The sequence below is a fragment of the Pelecanus crispus genome, chromosome 2 (assembly GCF_030463565.1).
Source record: "Pelecanus crispus isolate bPelCri1 chromosome 2, bPelCri1.pri, whole genome shotgun sequence".
Lineage (NCBI taxonomy): Eukaryota > Metazoa > Chordata > Aves > Pelecaniformes > Pelecanidae > Pelecanus > Pelecanus crispus.
The window spans coordinates 48,785,710-48,809,010 of record NC_134644.1 but is presented as its reverse complement, the minus strand read 5'-3'; the positions used below and the strand labels follow the sequence as shown (position 1 = coordinate 48,809,010).

General features: G+C 37.9%; 2 protein-coding genes across 4 annotated transcripts in view; one reads left to right on the top strand and one right to left on the bottom strand.

The window, feature by feature from the left end:
• Positions 1-553: 553 nt before the first annotated feature.
• Positions 554-6,251, top strand: ASTE1 (asteroid structure-specific endonuclease 1). The gene is made up of 4 exons (XM_075706084.1): positions 554-1,867; positions 3,863-4,073; positions 4,995-5,190; positions 5,479-6,251. Exons 1-4 carry the CDS (start codon positions 554-556, stop codon positions 5,768-5,770), a joined length of 2,013 nt encoding a protein of 670 aa, XP_075562199.1. The 3' UTR covers positions 5,771-6,251.
• Positions 5,153-23,301, bottom strand: part of ATP2C1 (ATPase secretory pathway Ca2+ transporting 1) — a 54,220-nt gene continuing 36,071 nt past the window's right edge. For 2 of the 3 annotated variants that reach the window (XM_075706083.1, XM_009488162.2), the window contains 11 exons: positions 22,938-23,094; positions 21,341-21,511; positions 20,257-20,354; positions 18,550-18,600; positions 17,590-17,756; positions 15,741-15,809; positions 13,966-14,082; positions 13,145-13,292; positions 12,429-12,524; positions 11,414-11,555; positions 9,878-10,658 (listed from right to left, as the gene is read on the bottom strand). In XM_075706083.1, coding sequence (XP_075562198.1) covers positions 10,522-10,658; positions 11,414-11,555; positions 12,429-12,524; positions 13,145-13,292; positions 13,966-14,082; positions 15,741-15,809; positions 17,590-17,756; positions 18,550-18,600; positions 20,257-20,354; positions 21,341-21,511; positions 22,938-23,094 — 1,353 coding nt within the window. In that variant the 3' untranslated portion in view covers positions 9,878-10,521. Of the gene's footprint in view, positions 5,183-9,877; positions 10,659-11,413; positions 11,556-12,428; positions 12,525-13,144; positions 13,293-13,965; positions 14,083-15,740; positions 15,810-17,589; positions 17,757-18,549; positions 18,601-20,256; positions 20,355-21,340; positions 21,512-22,937; positions 23,095-23,301 lie in introns of those variants that run through there. The other variant, XM_075706082.1, reaches the window with a different exon arrangement.

Sequence of the window (23,301 nt, the reverse complement as noted above, 5' to 3'; positions counted from 1 at the left end):
TTGTTAAGAGGCTATGTAAAACTCCGAATTCACGCTCCGAGGGCCTGGGGGCACACACAGACAGGTATGCAGCGTCCCCGCTTCCCCGCCCAGCCACCCTCACGCAGAAAGGCGAGGGCAGCACGCCTCCATCCGCTCCCCCTCCCTCGCCCCTCCGGGGATGGCGGAGCTCCCCGGGACCCCGCCGGGCTCGCCGGCAGCTGCGCGACCTCCCCACCGCTTTCTGCCCCTCCAGACGGCGGAGACCACCGTCCCTCAGGGTCCTCCGGCTCCCCTCGGGATGGCCTGAGGCAAAAGAGGGAGCGGCCACAGCCTCCTACCTCGCCAGGCCTCGGGAGCCAAAGCGGGCTGCGCGGGGAGGCGGCCCGCCCCAGCCGCTCCGCCGGGCCCGTGTTTGCGGCGCCGTCGCTAGGAGACGCCGCGCAGGCGTACGCAGAGCCAGTGGGCGGGAAGAGGAAGCGGCGCTCCGATTGGAGGACTCCGCCTGTCACTCCTCGCGCTCCTTCCGGCGGCGTGGCGCCATTGCCGGGGGAGGAAAGGGGTGGCCGCCGCCATGGGCGTCCTGGGGCTGACGGGCTTCGTGGAGGAGCGCGGCGCGTTCTTCACCGAGCTGCGGGTGAGGGACACCAAGCTGGTCATCGACGGGAGCAGTCTCTACCACCGGCTGTGCTTCGCCTCCGCCGCGGACTTCCGCCGCGGCGGCGACTACGGCTCCTTCGCGGCAGCCGTGAGCGACTTTTTCGGCAGCCTGCGGGCCTGCCGCGTCGCCCCGTTCGTGGTGCTGGACGGCGGGCGCGGCGCCGACGACAGGAAGCTGCCCACGCTGCGGGGCCGCGCCGCCGAGCGCCTGCGGGCGGCCCACGGCCTCTCCCGCGGCGAGGGCGGCTGCCTGCTGCCGCTGCTGACCCGCGAAGCCTTCGTGCAGGCGCTGGGCCGGCTCGGCGTGCCCTTCGTGCAGTGCTTCGCCGAGGCCGACCGGGAGATCGCCGGGCTGGCCAACCGCTGGGGCTGCCCCGTCCTCTCCCTCGACAGCGACTTCTACGTCTTCGACCTGGCAGCCGGCTACTGCCCGCTGAGCCACTTCCAGTGGCAGAGCGTGTGCGCGGGAGAAGGGGCGCAGGGCTGCTACGTCCCCGCCCGCTGCTTCTCCGCGGAGAAGTTCTGCAGGCACTTCCATCACCCGAACAGAAGCCTGCTCCCGCTCTTTGCCGTCATGAACGGGAACGACTACGCTGACCTGGCAGCTCTCGAGGTGTTCTTCAGCAAGGTGCGCTTGCCGCGGGGGTGCGCGGCGGGGAAGCAGGGGAAGCACGTCCGCCTTCAGGGGCTTCTGAACTGGCTGGCGCAGTTTGCTGAGCCCAGCGAGGCTGTCGACAACGTGCTCAAACACCTCCAGAAGCACCAGAGAGAAGAAATAAGGGAGCTTCTGTGCACTTCAATGGAGGATTATACTCCGTCTGACGTGAATCTCGAGGACTTTTTTCAGAATGGGAAGTACGAATGTGAGGCAGCCAGGAAAGCAGGCTTGCCCCGGTGGGTACTCGATGCTTTGGCAAAAGGTAAGCTGGCCCCATTCATCAGCGATGCCCTGATACTAAGAAGTACCTTCCTCCATGTTCAGGTGGAGAACATGCAGAGACCTAGCGCGCATAGCACAGCTTTGCCCATTCGACAAGTTATCTATGGACTGCTTCTGAAAGTATCTCAAAATACTGAAGCTGCTTCTCCAAGTAAGCAGACCAACGAGCTGCCAGTTGTATGTGAATTTGACAGACTCCAAAAGACACTTAAAAAAACATTTGTTCAAGCAGCAAGCCTACCCACAGATTTTTGTGATGGTCATTTTCCTTTGGACAAGTTAATGGAGGTAAACGATTGTCACAACAGATCACGGTTAACGGTGTTCCACGAGCGACAAAGAATAGTTGAGACTCGTGTTTGCCAACTGGTCACTAAATGTGCTGCCTAAACCGAGCCACCTCAGTAAATAACTACTTACTGCAGAGGTACCTAACAGGGCTCCAAGTCCTTGAGAAGCTACAGATTGCCTTTATCTTCTTCCCTTCCTGCCCTCCACCCCCCCGCCAAGTGTACCAAGACAAATTACATGGAAAGAGTACATGAAAAGTTAGTTGTGTGTATATGTAGTATTGCCTATATTTTCATTCTAAGCCCTTCTTTCATCCTACGTATTCTGTTACACTAATACTTTTATAATGATAGGAAGGAACTCAGTTTCATGAAATTTAGAAAAGTGCAGTTTAACACTACAAAACTTAAATTATATTTGATCAAGCGGTAGATGTTTCAGAGCAATGTTCTGAAACAAAGTCTGACCCATGCTTTTTTTTTTAAACTAAAAATCACCATTATGTCATGTATGAATCTTGCAGTTGCCCAGCAATTTTACCTGCCCTAAGTATGTGTCCTGCTAACACGGACCCCTGCTGCTTGCCATACAGACCTGCACCCGAAAAAACAGCTTGTAATCAAAGGAAAGTTGTGCTAGGTTAGTTCCAGTCACCATTAGCAATTTTGTGTATTTAAATTCTAATGATTAAGACTTCAATTTGTTGTGAATGGAAAGTAATGTCCCATTCCCAAAGTTGCATAACTGAGGTTTTGTATGCAGTAATTTCTGAAACATCTGGAAATACAATCTGTGTCTTTTAATACTGCATATTTAAGCCATGTGCTCTATCCATTCTGGCATTCAGGTCAACTGTTAACACATCTCTCTCTGGGCTGTGCTGTATGTTTTTATCACTTGCTGGTGGCTATTTCTTACAAGAACCAAGTCTATCACTACTACAATCATTAAATGCTACAGATAGCTATGGATCAAAAGGCCTACATACAGGTTATTTTACACAGGTTATTGTTACAGGCCTTTTAACTGACCAATATGCAAACACTTGAGTTTGAAAAATCATGTTTTGGGATTTTGAGAAATATTAGTGACACCTTAATTTCGTCTTGGTATGTATGCTGTTTGTTTAATGAATTTGAGCTTCCGCTATTGTAACAGTGTGTTAGTATTCCTTACTAATATATGGGAATTACCAATTCAACCAAAGGTTAGAAGAAAAGTTATTCTACATTTAAAGTGCTCTAGGCAAAACTGATTTCAGTTTGTCTTCTACTGTGGGGATGTCTACCTAAGAATAGGCAAAGCCATCCTCGTCAAGGTTCACAAAGCACTTGAATTACAATTGAACAGCCTCCTGCGATTCTTCTGCATGCATGAAGTTATAGACAAAGTTTGTAACACCACTTTTTAGAAGTTAAGTAGCAGAACAAAGAGGGAACGTGCTAGGGATTGATATGTTACAGGTAGAAAATGCAAAGTTCACACTCAGGATTTCATTGTGATTACAGGTAAGTGTGTTTTCAACATACAAGAACAGACATCACCATTACATCTGCAAAGCAAGGCTAACTTCTAAGAGGCACAAAATGAAGGATTTTTTTAATACATATATATTTATCATACCAAAGTAATTTTAATGCTTCATGGTTACAAGATTTTTCCAAGCAAGTCAACTTTTACACAGGAGTTCAAATTCAGTCACCTGATTTGAAGAAGAATGAAACCTCTTAAAATCTAATCTCAGGCAACTGTAAAAAAATTACTTCTATCCTTCTACCTAACACCTAACTGTGTAGTTTTTAAAGCTTAAGCAGTATTTAAAAATATTTCTTGTTGAGAATATCTATGAAACTTGCATAATTTTTTTATTGCAAACACACATGAAGTACTAGCTAGTTTAAACACAAGCTTATTTGCCTTTTGGAAATTGCTCACAGCAAATAAAGTCTCTTACCTTTATTTTTCTACTCCAATTTTTTAATTTATTTTCAGGTGCCCATGTCATGCCGTCAGATGCTTTTGCTGGAGACTCTAGGAGTGAAAATGAGTTTCCTAGAATCTATCCCCAGTCACTTACAACTCCCTGTTGCTGTAACATGTTACTGGATATGTTACTCAGAACCAAAAGTTAAGTTGCATCAATTAAAGGCTTTACTTCTAATGATGGTATCTGGAGAACTGCACAGAATAACAAATGATCCAGGTATGTCTCCAAAGAATACAATTTTAGATGTTCCGCTACTATGAAAATCTATACTATAATTCATTTTTCCTCACTTATGGCGAGTTGTCCAAATTCAGATGAATTAGCATTGATTTACTCAGGATTTACATCCTGAAGTGTCACATTCTTTGCATTGATCCAGAGCAGAGAAGCAGTGCTAGCCATCAATTTAACGTTTTATATAGGGTAAAACAGTGCTTTGCCATCTTGTAAAACACTGATTTGCACTTATAAATGCTTTCTTTCAGACTAAAAGATCAATTTAGATATAAAAGTTACAAAAAAAAAGCCTAACATACCTATGCATCAAAAGAGAGTAACTGCTAGTGATGCATTCTGATAGGGTTTTTTTCTCCTCTTGAGATTTTCTAAAATCATCTGTACTTAAAAATGCTGAGTTGCACAGGCACTGTGCATTGAGACAATTTGAAAGTACTAAATTATCCCAGAAAGTGTTTCTAATAATACTTAAACCTATAAGAGTTATGGTGGCATTTCCTCTAGGAGTCCTTCATTTGATGGCAAAGATTACATATGCCAGGGTTATACAGTTTCTTTAGGTTCTCGTTTATAGAAACTAGGCTGATGTGGTTGCCACCTGCTTCCCAAGTGGGTGGGAACAAGATGGAAATCTTGTTTGGAATTGATCCACTCACAGAACAGCATAGCAAATTACCTAACAAACAGAATTCCTGACTTTGCAATTTCAGATTCTCATGGATATTGATACTTGAATTTGTACTCAATTTTAGGTCTTAAAATTCAGTTTGAGACACTTGAAAACATTACCAATGCTTCCTGAAATAGAACTGGAGGTTTGAAGACTCTATACATTGCAGACACCTTTCATACTGTTCACAGCAGAACATTTAACTGCACGTCATTTTTTTGTATAACCAGATCCCACAGTTGTATGTGCTGAAGATGACAGTATTGCATATAACGAATTTCTAAAATGGAAGGAAAAGAAATTACAAAATAAAGACTTTGATTTAGATGCTGCACACAGTTTTTGCCAGTGGCAGTGCTGTCTTCAAATGGGATTGTATCTCAACCAGCTACTTTGCACTCCTCTCTCCGAGCCAGACCTAACTTGGTAAGGATGTTTCAGAGATCTGCTTTCCACACAAGCCCCTCATGAAACATGTTCACATGTTGTTTTATTTTCTGTGTCAAACTCCTTTGACCAATTTTACTACATTTGAACTCCCTCCTTTAAAGACATTAATATGGAGAAAAATACTGAGTAGAATAGCTATCCCTTAGGAGCCCACTGTTGGATCCTGTATGTACTTAAAATATGTTTGTTTCACTAAGCAGCATGTTTTTCTGTATGTGTCCTGCTGAGGTGCAATTCTAAATGATGATTCTCTCCTTCGAGCAGGCTTTACAATGGAACCCTTGTGCACAGACTGTATCAAGAGCTTAAATCAACACCTTCAGTGGAAAATCTGTTTAGTTCATCTCCAAAGATGACTCTGCTTTATCAGGTTTTGTTAAATATGGTGGAGTCAACTGTACCTCCAGACTTCTTTCAGAAGATGACCAAGACCAAATCTGAGTCCTGCAAAAAGAAAGCATCTAGTAAGAAAAAAAAGGCCATCAGGTGTGCTATACCAGAAAATCAGCATTTATGCAATGTTAATAGGTTTGCATCACTTGGAGTGGATGACTGAAAGTGTTATTCCTGAAATAACTTTTAATGCCATGCAGATGGAAGAAATTGTATTAAAATATGTGACTATTGGAATTTGCTCAGCTGTTTTCACACAAGTTCTGGATGCAATTTTTACTCAACAATTCTTATTTCAGGGAACTTTTTTTATATACTACTTTTGTAACTAACACTCTTATAAAAGAGGTGCTTTATATAAGTTGTGGTGTTTTGTTTTTCTTTAAAAGGTATCTGTCTACTTGAAAATGACAGCAAAATTATTCAGCATTTCAGAGCTGGACTATTTTAGAGGAATTCTTTTCCTATAGTTGGCTATACCTCTATCTCCCTGAACACTTCTAAATTCCAGAAAATCAGGTTTTTTCAATTTGTTTTTGAAGAACACAGTCATTACGATCTTACAGATCAGATTAAAATGGAAATTGACAAGTTTAAAAATATTGTAGCATCAGTCTTTGCAGGTAGAGCATTTGTACTTCTGGGGAGAGCTAGCTTTACTTGGTGACAACTAAGTTGTGCTTGCAGTATTATAGGTGCTGAACTATACTGAGGGAGAAACTTTAGCCTCTCTTCCCCCCCCCCCCCCCCCCCCCCCCAGTTTGGTATGCAAGAGTTAAATGCTTACATGCATACACAAAGCTATTACATGGTAGCAACTTTCAGCAGGTTTGCTAATTCAGAGTAATTTTTTGAGCTCTTCTGCCATTAACAAACTGTTGTCATTCAAGTTAACCTCCTTTCTCTAATGGCTGTAAAAGTACGTGCCCCAAGGTACACTAAGTTACTTGACAAACCCTTACTATCAACATGGTAATACTAAAAAAGTTTGTATCTAAAAAAAATCCTGCATCATCAGTATTTTGCAGTTTTTTGTATTAGGTAACTTTCTAGCAAAATTAGTCAATTTACATAAGTGCTTTTTGTACAGAACTATTGTTTTTCCTATTGTCTTCCCCATGTGAAACCAAAATAACGATTTCCAGCTTTCATCATTAAAGTTTTGCCCATTACTTACCAGAATTCAAGCTTGATTCCTGCATCATCATACGCTCAGTTTTCAGCCCTGGTTACATTCTGTATCTGACAGCTATCCACATGGAAGTAACTCACTAGATCTTGTGACTTACAGGAAGGATCTCTAATATCATACAGCTGAGTCTTGATACTGCCATAATATATTCAATGAGAGAATAGATTTATAACATCTATTAAATTAATGAGACTATTTTTGAGTCTTCCAGTACAAAACTGCTACTTATTAAACTACCAGCAGATGGCACCTATGCTCAACCATATAGCAAGTTACTAGAACTTTACAACCACTTCTAAATAGACTTCAATTTGCAGCAGCCTGCAAAGTCACATTTCTATCAGGTGACTTTAAGTTGAAAGGGGTTAAATTTAAAGTTCTTAGTTTTGGTAATTAAAACTTAAGTCCTTAATCATCCAAATCATCCTCTGATCCGTTATGATCCCACATGTTTACTGTAAAGTTTGTAGTTCCTTTTGGTTTTTAATAATCAGAAATAGTCACCTTTAAAATAAATCTTAAATATAAAAATAGAAGCATGTTTGATTCCACTTTATTAGTGCTGTGAGAAGAGAGATCTTAATGTACTCTGAATCCCATATTGGAAAACTGCTGGAGAACATAAGTTCTTGAGACTTGCTGAGCAGCAGCATCTTCAATTAGTTCAGAAGACAGGGATAAACTCAAATATTCCACTTTTGGCTAAAAATGCTGCTATGATCACATGGCATTTTGAGAATACCTTTGGAGTGCTGACTCAATGATTAAGAATTACTCTACTGGAAATGTGTTCTCAATGCAGAATTCAGCTGTTCTTTGTTGCTGATAAAATTAAATACACCTCATTGCAAACACCAATCCTGTACACTGAAGAAAATAATTACTGATTCTAGGGTTACTATGCAGAATTTAAATGGAGTGTTCCAGTTTTCCTTTTTGAGTCATTATAGGTTTTCAATCTTCTTTGTAGGAAAAATAAAAAAGTGCTTTTACTTACTAAAACTGAAAAGTTCTTTATTCCATGCTTTACTAAGAGCAACTAAATTTGTTGGTTGCTGTCTATTTTTACCCCACATGAAATGCCTCTTGATTTTTCTGGTAAGATACCACTATTGATTCAGTTGCTCTGGAGAAAAATCTCTCAAACTTGGGTGTTCGGTGGTAATGATCAAGAGCAGAGCCAAAAAAAAATGGCAATGGAATTCAGTCCAAGCATTTTTTATAAAAAATGAGATTGAGCTAGATTAATTACTCGTTATTGTTTCATCTTCCATTGGAAGACAGCAAAACTTAGTTTGGCCTATTTAAAGTGAATTGCATTCAATTAAGTTCACCCTGCAAGAAGGCAAAATTGTTCTTAAGAGACTGAAATTTTATTTCTTGTCTAGACTGGCATACCTATTCAGAAAGTGAGACTTGTGCTGGGAAAGGGGTACTTCATAAAACTTGTTTAAAGACTAGGCAGTAACACTTCCAAGCTCAGATGACAAATTGGCATTCATCTGCACTTCTGTACTTAGCTGGATTTCTGGGACTCCAAGTGCAGAGCACAAAGCAGTCAAATCCCATGGAAGAATATCAACAACAAGTTAAGACTTAATATGTGAAAGGTATAGTTGCTGTACTTTTTGAACACCCAAGTTCATTCAAGAGATTCATCAGCATGCATTGTCAGTTTCTACTAGCTGTACTAAGGATTTTATTAATAAGTGTTCTGAAAATGTATTGAAATACTGAACACGCAACAATACTGAACAACTACAGCCCCACTTGCCAAAGATGGTAATAGTTCAACAGGAGGAACACTGACAAATCTGTTCAACTTCTGAAAGGCAGAACTGCTGGAAATAAGAAACTTTTGCATGAAGACATGAGAGCATTTCTGTAAGAGGGCATCTTGTTCAGGCCCTACCAGCCCAGTGGTTCACATAACATCCTGCAGGAAAAGACAAGGGCCATATGCTGCACTCTTTGCCTTTACACAATTAGATCTCCAGCACACTGGTAGTCCAGGTAATAAGTGCATATTGAGCAGGCCCGGGGTCAGCCAGAACAATGGATGAATTGCATGTGTAAAGCAGACTCAGTGATGCACTCATGTCCTGTCTGCCAGCCCCACTTCCTGACCCAGTCTGGGAATCTCCAGAGGAAAAAAAAAAAAGACAACAATTATTAAAATAACCTCTTAGCAGATAAATTAATACAGCACTTTCCGAACGGCCTCGTTTCCCACAAACTCCCCAGATTTTGCACATGACATGTGGGGCAAGCCACAAAGGTAAGTGCAGGAATATCCCAGTGCCAGTTTACAACAATTCCTCATTAATAGACAGGATGACCATCGTGACAGCATGGCCCAGAACCAATACCAATGCTACACTTTCAGGCTAGCGTGAAGAGATCTGTATCCACATGCTTTCAAGCAGGAGACACCATTATGTCTCTCAACTCCCCCTAGAGATCCTAGGCATCCTCTTTTCGAGATTCCCTAGGTGATTGTTCCTTGCATTTCCTCAAGGGATGAGGAGTCCTACTCTGATGAGAAGACATTGATGACAACAGCTGCAAGTCTATTTTGAGGAACACCATTTCCAATTAGTGAATATTAGAGTATTCAGACATTGTCATATATTACAAATACTTTTAACAGATCAAGACACAAATCTACTACAATGCTTTTCTAGCCACAAGAAGTCATTCTGTAGGTTAAAATTTTAAGTTAGACTACCAGTAAAAAGTTTATTTTTATGATCAGGGTGGAAGAAGGAATAGGAAGGAAAACCAAGCTTCTTTGAAAGAAGGGTGTGGGGTTTTGCCATTAGAGTGAGGATTAGTGCATTCATTTTCTAATTCAATACACTACAAATCATTTCAATAACAGTACTGTCTTACAATCACTCAAGTGATCTAACAGTTATAAGTGGAAGTAAATATGGAACAAGACATGAAACAAAGCTTGTACCTAAAATTATACCAAAATAAGCATACTAGTCTGGTGTAAATGCCAGTTTCTTTTAAAACAAAGAGACAACACACTTTTAAGAAAAGCAAACATTTACTTCAAATTGCAGTATAGGCTTTTCAATCACAGAAAAAGAAAAGAAAAACAGTGATCCGACAGCGGTCACATCCTGTGCAAAAAAAAACCTCGGGATACAAAAAAAACTGTAGCACAAGGTACTTGAGCCGCTTACACATTGCAGGATAAAGTAAATAAATACAGTAGCTAGAATATGGCACTCTTGTGACAGTCTCTAAACCCAGTGGAATGCCTCTGAAATATTTTTTTATCCTTGTATTAGTAGCAAAGTCCCACCACCGTAAAAGTAAAATAGTACAATGTTTTAAATAAAAACAAACTAAAATATTTATATCTAAGAGAAGGATTTTACACAGTTATATCTTTTAAGTGCAGAAAATGGGACTTGGGCTTAGATCTTTCTTTAAATTAAATCCCACACACACAAAATCCCATTCAATCTGAAAAGTAAATTTATGTTTGAGGAAAAATGTTACCAAAGTTGCATAATTTCATTTGTTACTCCCACAGCTGGAAGTTAATTCTAAACAGTCTTGAAATATGAACGTTCATCATTAGCCAGTGAAACAAAGGACTTGTCAAAAGCCCTCAGGATTTCTTTATCCTCCAAATATTGTTTTGCTTTCTCTTACATCTTTAGACAGCAGTCCCTAAGTTTGCAAACAAAAGAATGCAATATGCATCATACATCAAGAAAAGATGAAGTTGACGAAGAAGAACTTCCACGTTTCTGGATCTTTTCCTTTCTTCTTTCGAACTTCTTTATGATCTCTGTCACTATGCACACAGAGGAAGTGAGTCCCAGAAGAAACAGCAAATCTGGAAAGAGATAATTAGCCTTTTTTAAATTTGTATTTATGGCTGAGGGCAGACTTACAAAAGAACAAGACTTACAAGACTTTCAAATTGTCTCCCAGTCATTGGGTAAATTCAGGAGAAACGAAGCAAGAATCAATTTTTGCAGGACCAGAAGATTAACTTGCATGGTTCATGCACAAATCATAAGTACAGGCATGATATTTCAAACTTTTAAAGTATTTCATAACCCTATTTTTACTAACACCTATGAAAACAAAGAACACTAAGCAACATAATTAACTTCATACTGAAAAAATATCAGTATTATCAGAAATGACACTACAATAAAAAGAATTATGTAAAAACATGTATTTCATGACAACCATTTATCTTTAACTCCAGAAAACCACTGCAGTAATAAACATCTTAATGAGGCCAACAGCATTACATATCTATAGCTTCTTAAAATCCTCATGCCTATTTATGCTACAACAATGCAGTTGATCATTTAAATCAAGGATCAAGATTTCTAAACATGGTGTTTACATTTAGAGAAAAAACTTGCTAAATAGCAAGAATAACAGTGCTTGAAAAACTTCAGTAAACTCTATGCTTCATTTTTGCCTGAATCAATTTTTTTTTTTCCAAAAAAAAAGTCAGCAGGATTTGTATTCCTGTTGTATGCAAAGAGCCAGAAGTGCTCTTATCCAACCATCAGCTAATGCATTTACAAATTAATCCTTAACATGCAGTTTTGAAAAGGGAACTGTTCTTACCCAAGACACTCAGGCTCTCTGTTTGGAAAACCTTCTGAAGTGGAGGAAAGTAAATGACCAGTAACTGCCCCATTATAGATCCAAGGACAGCATAGCAGAACATTTTGTTACTGCAAAGTCCAATCTCAAACACAGATTTTGTCTGTAAAATAAACACATTACACTGTACATGTAATCTTAATTATCTAGACAAGAAAATAATTTGTAACTACAACTTCTTTTCATCCAGACTTTTAGAAAAATGTAAACAATTATTGTTGACCTTTTGGATAATCCAGAACAAGTTCTTGAACAGGCTAATTGCATTTGCTCTCAGTAAACAGAGTACAAATCTTGCCTTCATAGTCAACAACTTGTATATTAAGCTCACTTTTCTGCAAGTACAGTGCATTAAAAGGTGCCCTCAACACTAGAAGGAAGTGGGGTTTTTTGTTGACCCTGACAATTCACATCAGAAAATAGACTGCAAATTAGAGTAAAAGTAGTAATGGAGAAAAAAGCACATTGCTAGTATACAACTAGCACAAAATTTCAAATTTGTTTCCTTAAAACAAAAATGTAGACAGAAAGAATAGTTCAAGAAATTTTCCTTGGATCATGGGTTTAGGGTTACAAAATAAAAAGTTAAGGCCTTCAAGAAGTTTCAGTTTCTGGCAATGATGCTGAACTGACAGAATTTGGGGGGGGTGGGGGGGGGGCGGGGGGACACCACAACCAAGCGTACACACCAATACGAAGGACCATCACACTTCAGCTTTTATTAAAGTTTCCTTGCTCCTATTAGGACAGAAGCATTACTACCAGCTCTGCGTCACATAAACAAATTAAGGAAACTAATACTTATCTGTAATTTAAGAAATCCTACCTAGTAAATATGTGAAACTCTGAAGCTTAACAACAGATGTGAATTAAATCTGCAGGTAAACATTTGAAACAAACACAGCAAGAGCCTCCCTCAAAGAAAATTCTGCTTTTTTTGTAAATATTGTATAAATGGACAACACGAATCACTTACCTGAGATCTAGAACTCAAAGCATTGAACATATCAAAAAATACAAAACAGGTGAAAGTCATGGTTGTATCTCGAGGCGTTATTACATTGTCTCTTAACTGGCAACAAAAGAAAATGAAATGGCTTTAGCATGCTTTAAACCCTCCACAACTAAACAAAGTTATTACAATAATTCAAGTTCTACCAGCTAGTCAATGAAAGCAAAAGCAACTTGTTTGCCCCAAGGTGATTTAATAAACCATACAGCAAAAATTACGCACCTGTAGCTTACAACAATTTATAATTCCAAGCTGTAATTAAATGAAACATCTTGACAAACATTTATGCAAGCACGTGGATTAACAAGAATTCTATGATGCACAACCAAAAGTTCAAGCAACGTTTTTCTCCACTGGGAAAAGAAAGTCAAATAGCTGTTTCATAATAGTCTGGCTAGAAGATTTGTACAATTACTTTCTATGGGCCGAGGTTTCCCAAGTAGATTTGGGACCTGGAAAAGTCTGTATTAAAACAGAGATTGGGGAATAAAACTGTATTCCTCATTTCAAAAACTACTTAAAAAATCGTCCTCTCTAATCTGCTAGCTGAATAGATTATTAAATAAGCATGGACAAAACTTGCAACTAGGTTCATACAAATTATGAATGCCAACTGCTGGTATAAAAAGGACTTTTTACATTTGTTTGTTATTGCTTTAAATTTTGTACTTTTGTCATACCTCTCTCCAGAAGACGAACAGTGTTCCACACACAATAATTATTGATGAAACCAGTATTTTAACAATCAGGTTTTTGGTCAGAATGCTGTCCTTCACATTTCTTGGAGGCTTCTGAATAACATCTTTATCCACAGGCTCCACCCCAAGACTTACAATTAAAAGAACATCTTTGATTTTTATCATCATAAAAATAATTCACTGCTTCTAACTTAAGGACTAGATTTTCCGAGTTGAAAAAGATTTTAATCTTCTCTCTACAGCCTAAGAGTCATCTCATTCAAATAAGCACCATATTTTTCACTTTCAGAAAACTGAATTATATGCATTAGTGACAGGCAATATTCTAATACTGCAGTTTGCGAGTCCATAAATACATGATATCATACAGTATTAAAATTACCAGATGTTAATTTTAAAGGAAGCTGCAGTATTAGTTATGTTCCCCATTTCCATTACCATGATTAACCTAGCTAAGGAATTTACTGCTAGTTCCCTTCCACCTCTCCCTTCCACCATCTATCTGCAGTAAAGAGGGTCAGAGGAAGAACCCAGAGGAAAGCCAAAATCCTGCATGCAAGTTTCATAGGCATATCTGTGGACCTTCAGGTATCTATGCTGGCCCTGTAATTATCATTAGATACTAAAGCAAACCAAAATGAATGAACATAGAACTATACTGCAAACATTGTAATTCAAATAAAACATTTGCTCTTTCAGAAACATTTCACTGAAGCTTAATAGTTCACAGTTCCTTTATGAGCAACCATTTTCCTTGCTGAAATAAAAGTACTACTTCCTCTAATGGAATTTAAAGTAATTACCTTTGAGCTGGAGGTCCATCCATAATAATATTGATCCATAAGATCTGCATGGCATTGAGAGGATTAGGAAAGTTCATTAATGTAGCCAGTGAGATTAAAGTCAGTGCTGCTATACTCCTGTTGAAAGAATCCATTTTTATAACTCTCAGAATGGAACATTTCTGAAGATCCACTGATAACTGCTTTGTAATCAACACTTCAACTGTTTAAGAGTAGGTACAGATTTTGACAGTGTGAATCACGACTGATACAAGCCTAACCTTAAAGGTAGAGCATGAATTAATTTAGAATACTCATCTTGACACAGTCCATCTTAAGAACAGCATTGTTTTGGCAATAAAAAGACAGCAAACTTGCGTCTTAAAAGCTTCCCAAGCTAAGATAGTATTTCAGTTATCACTCACCTTCAGCTAATTGATTTTTTTACTGGGGAACTGGGTCCTATACTTTCATTGTGCCAGAAGCAGAACTTCTAAACATGGCTTTGAAAAACAAACTGCTTTTACACTTTTGATGTAAACACAACCAGTCTGTGCACCTGTCACTAGCTGGACTAATCAGTCAAGGCAAGGTACTACCCAAGCTCCCTAAAAATACCTACATCACCCCTCATTATTAGCAAGATGAGAAGGCTAGGCAAAAGACTGAAAACAAATTAGCTGGTTGCAAGCTTGGTATTAGAAACCTGTCTAAACTAATCGCTTTCAGTGCAAGATTAAGTGGTTTCATAACCAACAAGAAGAGAGCAAGGCTTATAATAATTCTGAATTTAGCACTATACTGAACCCTGTTATGCTCTCCCTGCAAAGAGGGACCAGGAAAAAGAAAAGGGTAACTCATTCATCAAAAACCTGAGGCTACCATTCCCAAGGCTAGCAGGCAAGCACAATTTCCTAGAATATCTACACTTAGTTATTTTTCAGAAGCAGGTTTCTAGTCTTCTACCAATGCAGGACACTAGTCAAGATTGAAAGTGTATGATACTACTTACAATTTTTATGCAAGTTTTAAGAGGCTGGTGTTTTCTGAGTCTTGTTGTGTCGGGCATTTCTGGTGGGGATATTTTTTTTTTTTCCTTTTGGGGGTTTTTTTGGTGGGTTTTGTGGGTTTTGGGTTTGGGTTTTGTGTGTGCTTGTTTTTTCTAACTTCTGCAACTTTATTCAACCACTCTGAAATGCCATGAAGGCTTTGAAAAGAGTACATGAACAACATGGTGAAGAGGAAAACCATGTTCCTGAATCCAGATTCAGTAAGATAAGCTCCCATTTTCTTTGAAACTAAGGCTTAATGAACTTTTCTTGTCTTATGTACACGTGATATGGTTAGCATGGGGATCCCTATATGCAAGAAAAGGAAGTCAGCTTCACAGAGCTAACTCATTCCACAAACCAGTATATGGGTTACAGAGAAACTAATCTCCCATTCCCCTGGTTTCCTCCACTTGATATACATGTTCTGGTTAAGGAGGGAATGACTACTAAACTTCTCCTTTAAACAAGGACCCAAAGGTAGCTATGCTCTTTCTCTCCATCCTCTCAGTTACTGACTTTTCACATCTTAACAGGAAGAATTGTGACAAAGTTAGATGTCTGGTTACTGCACCATTTTCTGGTGCACCAAATACAAAATGCTGAAAATTCAAAAGCATAGCCGATCAGCATCCTATGTGAAATTTACAATGTTCCCATGAATTTACGCAGCATCTGCTTCATGATGCTTTGATTCATTCACAGTGTAGTTAGAACCTTCCAATATCGTCAACTTTCCAAACTTACGTGCTCAGTTGAAATCTAACAAAATTTTTTATGTTATTATAAATTCCTTTACCCTCTTCAATTGCAGACCTGCAATTAAAAACAAACATTACATCAGTAGACAAATGAGACTACTGCCAAAAAAAGCTTAAAACAAACCAAAAAAGCTATTACTTTAAGCAGCAATACAATTGTCAAGAAACAGAGCTGAGGTTCTTAGAACTTTAGCATTGTTCAACCTGACTATGAGATTAATCCCAACAGTTATTTTTCCAGCTGCTTAACTTTCATACTGAAATGTCAATAGTAAAATCTCCTTGTTCAAGATTCACCATCATCCTTGATGACACCTTCTGAGTGAAGCTAGATAATTAAAAAAACCCACAAAAACCAAAAGACTTTTACAAAACCACAGATATATAGTGCGACTTTAGAACACTGTGTATTCTTACTGCACCAGAATGAAGTATGTATAGACTATCTTCTCAACCTCTAGCATGTGTCACAACTTGCCTATCACATTATTGCAATTACAGCAGTGAGAAAGTGTTTTCTAATACCTAAATCAAGTCTACTCTGCTGCAAATAAACCAAATTTCTTTCTTCCATTCCCCCAATAGCCAAGAACAACAGTTATCAGCATTCCTTGTGCAACTTTTAAGACAAAAAGATTAAAGGGATTGGGGGAAGGATGTAAAACTATGGAAGCTCGAACATTTTTTTCTTCCCTTTAGCGTACACCACTCTTTTCACTCTCCTACTGAGAACTTCCCCGATCAAGTGAGCAAAACTGGCTAAAGCATTCCAGCAAAAGCCTCATCAAGCCCAAGTGAAGTTAAGTACTTACCACAGATGTCCTTCCTATGTAATCTTCCGAATATCTTAAAGTGATTTCTTTCTCTCTTTTGTTTTTGCACAACAGTACATTGCTGTTGGCCGAATTAGTATGGAAACCATTTTGCTCTCAGATCATCCTCTGACATACTGCTACCTAGGTAGATTTTCTTATATTGTACTTCTACATTTCACTTCTTCCCAAGGGTTAAGTGTAATACTTTCAGACAAACTGAAGTGTTCTGAAATTGATGCATAATTTCTAAATGAAGGCTATCTCACTAGACAGCAGTCCAGCTCTGCCAACAACCACTACTTTCAAAAGTCAGATGGATTAAATTCAAAATAAGATAAGTTTAGCTATGCTCTCTTTGAAGTACACCAAACAAAAAAAATGAACAAGTAACAAACAGCTGGTTACCAGAAGTTGGTAACTTACTTCACCTGCGATGTTTAAATAGCTTATACTCCTTTCCTTTCTGAAACACCATCACATTTAAAGAGTTAAAACACAGCACCGTGTAAAATTTTTAAATCTTGAAAGGCACGCGTTCTCTCATTCTTACATAAGATTTATGCTTCTGAAGAAATTAAATGAAGATGAATCCTACTGGCAGCTCACTAACTCACAATTTTGCTTCAGTTATGTTTCCAAATATACTACTACCATAATTCTACTTGGAGAAGCAGAAATACAGGTTAGTTTTTATAGCACATACATGCACAATCTCCTTTGTTACCTTACATCTGATCCATATACAAGACCAAAGTAGGTCTAAATATGTAAATACATTCTTATATTATTAACATACATAAAAACACAGAAATGCTTAGTTGCCCCTTGTACTATTATCTTCCCAACTCTTTCTTAAGAGCATAATACAGGTAATCACCATAAAGATGATTACTCTGACTTTGCTGAGAACTCATTAACAGCTGCTACACTTACAAGTTCAGGGAATTTCTTTTGTTTCTAACCCAGGCAACATTTCATTAAAACTATATAGCACAAGGTATGTATATAAACACCACCTACATTATTGTCTGAAAATCATCATCCACGAGGATCATATCTGCTGCCTCTTTACAAACATCTGTTCCAGTTTGTCCCATTGCTACACCAATATCTGCAGCCTTCAGAGCAACAGCATCATTCACTCCATCTCCTGTCATAGCTACTACTGCACCATTATTTTGCAGGGACTAAAGAAAAGAAAGGGAAGAGTCCTTAGACCAGGGGTTGAAATAAGCCATCCTATAAAATTATTCTATATACAAGGTTGGTGCCATCACCCCCCTCCCAACCCACCCCCAATTTCCTCTAATTCTGCTGTGAAATAAAAAAAAATGCAGTACTTTAATGAATTTTTATACAATATTTTAGGTTAAACTTCAGTTCGTATATTTAGATATCCTAAATTTTAAAGCTAGAATATATAAAATCTTCCTTTAAGAGAAAGTAAAAAACTCTAGAGAAAGATACTGTATTTACATTTTAACATTATCACCCTCTTATAATTCTCAATATATTCCAACTGTCTCAATGTTTGATTTCCTTCTCCTTATTGTTGCTTTTCCAATTATTCCAATTATTACATTGAGTATGTCCCTCTTCGCTACCTTCTTTTGTTAACTTCTGAATGGAAGCATTACCTCAGAGACAGCTTGAAATTCATGCCCTTTTATCCTGTTCTGAGAAGTATCAGAAATATGGTTCTTCCAAGTTCCTAGTCAATTCAACTGCAGTGTGACAAAATCTCAATCAACCCCCAGCTCCCTAGTTAGAAGAAAGCATGATGTTGCCTACCAGCAGCTGCCTGTCCCTTGTGGTCACTGCACATTTTTCTAGGTAGTATTTTCAAATACCCTTCACTTTCAAACCAAATGCATTTCTTGTTTCATCTTGACATACTGTAGCATGTTATAATTTAAGTAAAGGCACCACAAACAGTACCCATAGCAACAGTCCAGCATTTGAGCCTCTAGTAAGACATACCTTTATAATTTTCAATTTATGTCGGGGACTAGCTCTGTAAAATACTGCAACCTGTTAAAAGGACAATGAAGAAGTAGTGAAAATTTGAGGAATGTAAAGAATTGAACTGGATTCATATAAAACTAGAGGATAAAAATATTATCACAAGCCAACTGTACTCTTGTTAGCGATCAAGTTGAAGCATCAGTGAGCTGTGTTTTTAGTAGAGTGAAATCATTAATTCCAGAGAAGACTTGAAGTGTGTTCTGGTAAACAAAGTTGGTGCTACTTACTTCAAGATAGAATATGCAATTAAAAAAACCCTCTGAAATTGTGAAGAAACTGAGTTTTAATGGCTTGCTGCTGGCTTCTCTGACTAAATTCATGCAGACAATTGCTGTGCTCACTCTATAAATAATGTCCTTTTCCCTTGTCAGCAGTAGTGTCAAGCTACTCAGGACATTTCAATTTTACTAGTTGTGTAGAATATTAGTAACAGATTGAAGTTTTACAGCTAATTAAGAAAGATTCCAGCTTAGAAGGAAGTATTATTTTTCAGCATTTTTTTGTGTCTGGTCTTCTCTGTGACTTGAAATTTGAGCACATGGAATTTAGTTTTCCATAAATTCCATACTGTTAGCATTCACATCTATTTTTCCTTTTTAAGAAGCTGGATGTTAGACTTTTCAACATCCACTTTAGACCATACACAGATATCAATCTTATTGGTTGATTTTAATTAATTCCTAAAAAGATTTTAAATAAACGCTTAGAAAACTATTTGGATCTCAGGTCAAACATGCACAAAGTAAATTTGTAGCTATTTCAGTTAAGGTGGACAGCCCTTAAGAACAAGTATTACGAAATAAACCAAAAATTACTACATACCACACAATTTTTTTTCAAGTTGTTTTTTTTTTTGTGAGTCACCAAGGAAAGACACAAAGCTGACATGCACATTTCTTGATTGTAAATATTGGCTTTTGGCTTGCTTACATCAGACTCAAGCATGCTGCACTCTAATTTTGTAGTCTTTTGCAAACAGAGCAGCATTTTGATGCATAAATTTTGCAACATCGCCAGGCTTGAACCTCAATTGCATTTGATTACGCCTTCACATTTACAGCTTTGACATTAGCTAATACATTTAGTTATTTAATAACTAAAAAGCATTAAGCAGTAACTTAATAAATAGACCCTTTCAAAATTCTCAACCAGTGACCTCAGATCGATTAAAAATCATTAGATACAGACAGCTCCTTTTACAAATTACAAAAGAATGGACTGTCTGAACATGCAAACTATAAGGTTATATATATGAGCTGAGCTACTCAAAGAAATAAAATGGTCTAACAATACAAAAAGGTGATGATGCTCACTGAAAGTGAGAGGTGGCAAAGTGTTCCCATACAGGCATTGAAAAGTAAAAACCAAAATGAATTGTTAGAAGAGACAAAAGTGATAACTCACTAAAAAGACAACTGTGTGAATTGAAAGAAATAAATTTTCATATGGTCATATGTCAAACCAAAATATACTTGTTTGATCTGGGACAGCTTCTGTATGTCTGTACTAAAAGCCTCTGGTAATTTACTGTATCACCTACTTCTATTAGAACTATGTTATTTGTATCTCAGAAGTTACTTTTTAGCTTTCCACAGAAAAAAGCATTTCCAAATATAAAATATATCCTTTACTGCATTTAGTAAGTAGTAGACAAAAACAAACCTTTGGTGTTACTTGAGAAAGCTGCTGAATATCCAAATCATCTATTTCTTCTCCAGAGATTGCCTGTGAATTTTTGGAATACAAACCTAGTCGACTAGCTGGAAATAAATAATTAAAAAGTATTATTATAATCTACCCTTTTAAAACATTAAGTACCCAATTTTATTTTTTTTAAACCTACTACTTTCTGCAGCATTTCAGATTTGAAATGCCTAGAGCAGCACATCCTAACGCCTTATTGATTCAGTATACTGGAGTCAATTATCTGAACTCTTGAATAACAAACACATGCTACAAAGTCTATTCTAATCAAATGCTTATTTCCTTAGACTTTTTAGGTCTAAAGGTCTGTACCTCATTGTGTCAGGTACCATATAAACACAAAAGCTCAGTCCTCTCTAAAAAATTCACAGTTCAAAAATAACAAGACAGAAGATGAAAAACTACCTGGGGGAGACAAGGGAAAAAAAGCCCTCTGAGAAAGTACTGCTAGTTTGGAGATGTACTTTTTATGTGCACATTCAACTGTTTCTTCATCATTCTGTACGTAAAGAATTCATATTCTGGCTAAAGAACTTGTACTTTAATGTATTATATCGTAAAATATGAAGCTAAGTAATTTATTTAAATATTTATTAATAGTACTTAAACTTCAAACTTAGTTATATGGACAGAATTGTACTGGATAGTATTGAAGTGCCATATCGATCCTAAATACTCATTGTCACTGGCTATTTTAGTTTCTCCTTGTTGCTATAAGACAGGCATCCAAAGCTGAGGGCAGGGAGAGTGGTGTTGAGGATATAGGAATCAGAAATCAAGCGTATCTTATAATAAAATACATAGTCTGAAACAGCAAAAGTCATACATTAACCAAATTCAAAAAACCTACAGTTTAAGCTGAAACCAAAGTATCACTTCAGGCTAGGGCTGTTGGGGTTTTTTTTCTAATTCTACTCTGCCATACCCAACACACAGAACTCACAAATGTTAAAGACTTAATACCCACACTTCATAGCAATTAGCTAGGCATTGACAAAACAGAAAACAAGTGAAAAAATTAAAGGAAGTGGATTATTCATACCAATGGCCACTGCAGTCTCCTGTGAATCTCCAGTAATCATTTTTATTGCAACTCCTGATGTGATAAGTGTAGTAACAGCTTCTTTTACACCAGTCCGTGGAGGATCAATTATTCCCACAAGCCCCAAAAAAGTCAGTTGTCCTAACTCAGGACCAGAAGCTAAGGCCAGAACTTTATGGAGATAAAAAAAAAAAAAAGATTTGAAATTAACATTTATATCAGCATTTAAAACAACTACTAATATTTTTTTGTGAAATTGAAAGTAAAAGCACACAACTGTATGTCTGCATATTAACCAAAGGCCTCAGTGCTGAAAACATTTTGAGTAGCTTCATTCATCTGAATTTCACTTGAAATTAACTTGTCATAAGATGATGTTCAGAAATGAGACCTAGTAGGCCAACATAAAGCAAAGGGCAGGAATTGCAATTTTTTTTTTTTTTAAAACGTCAGTAGCAATGTCTTATCTTCAGCATTCAGAGTAGCCTACTTGTTTATATTCCTTTCTTCTAAAGAGTAGTCTTTTTACCAAGTATACGTATACCAGGTTTTAAAGGTAACTTTCCTATTTGTTCTCAGATTAAAGTGTTTATACTTTCACTGTGTGGAAAGAACGGCATCTAGCTTTGTGGTTTCTATGTACATGCAGGGTCTTTTACACAAGAAGATGAAAGGAAGGATCAGTTAACATATTTTTATTTTCTGCTTTGTGGGTTTTTTTTTCTTTTAGAGAGGCAAATTTTATTGAGTACATGCTGAATATTTTCTGGAGTGTCTTTCACAGTAGAAATCTTAGGTCAACTATATTTAAATGACATTAGAGTTGTAAGAGAAAAGCAAATTCACTTTTTTCAAAACACTACCCTGGATTATTTTTTTTTGTTTGTTTGACAGTGGTCTGAAGCAGACAAAGAATGACTGTCCCAGCAAAACAAGCATATCACTCCTGGCAAATCCTCTCAGTTTCTAGTAATTTGCATCTTGGGAATTTCCTAAGCCACATAGTACCCATACGTTCACATTAAGAAGCTGAGGATGGACTTAACAGCCTAGAGATCTCTTTAGAGAGGCCAAAGCAAGCCAGCCATGTATAATGCTTGCCCACAATCACCTCCTATCAATCATCTTGTGAAAAATACTTTCAGTTGTATTTTAAAATGTACACACCTTGTTAATATAAAAAGTAATCCTAATGGCATCTTCTGAGCTGCAGTCACTTTTGCTAGCCTAACTCACAAAGGTGCCAGGACCAAAAATAATAGAAAAATAAACGCATTCACATTTTTTAAAAATCCACAAAAATCTGTAATGAAATATGGAAGCTATTAGATATCAATGTACTGTTCCATTATGGTCACATGCAAGTGATGTCAGGAACCAGCAGCGCCTTTTCTCACCCTTTACAATTTAATCATGTTATTACACAGGCCTGAGGCAACAGCACCCGTTTTTCCACTCCTGCATTTTAAATAAAAGCTAAACAACCCAGTGGCACTTACTGAACAAAAAAATTTCTACTACTGCTTTTTTTTTTTAAATAAGCTGTGCCATTTAAAAAAAAAAAACACATTATTTTGAGACACTGAAACAGTCTTACCCCTAAGTCCTGCAGAGCCCATAGATGTCTTCTCTTGCTGGTATTGCTCTCTCTGTTGCTGAACAAGAGGTAGGGTCTGCCCCTTACAGTTATATGACGTACAGTACCTAATGACTTGTTCATAAGCACCTTTCATAAAGCAAACTTCAGGTTTGTCCTAAAAGGAAAAATAATTATGTGCACGTGTGTATGTATACATAAATACACACACACGAGTCCATAGACATGCACACTTAAGAATGGCATATCTGAACTTCTCTAAAGAGTCTTCAGAACATAATATGGAAGTCAAAGTTACATTTCTAAACCCAAAAATCTGTTCTTTTGAGTATTTCTATACAGTGTATGTTCAAGAGTGCTAATG

Bases quoted from the DNA above. Each gene is read 5' to 3' on its own strand.
- ASTE1 (XM_075706084.1), top strand. From the start codon at position 554: ATGGGCGTCCTGGGGCTGACGGGCTTCGTGGAGGAGCGCGGCGCGTTC. The intron at 4,074-4,994 runs GTATGTCTCCAA...TTGTATAACCAG, and splicing joins CAGAATAACAAATGATCCAG to ATCCCACAGTTGTATGTGCT. The intron at 5,191-5,478 runs GTAAGGATGTTT...TCCTTCGAGCAG, and splicing joins TCCGAGCCAGACCTAACTTG to GCTTTACAATGGAACCCTTG.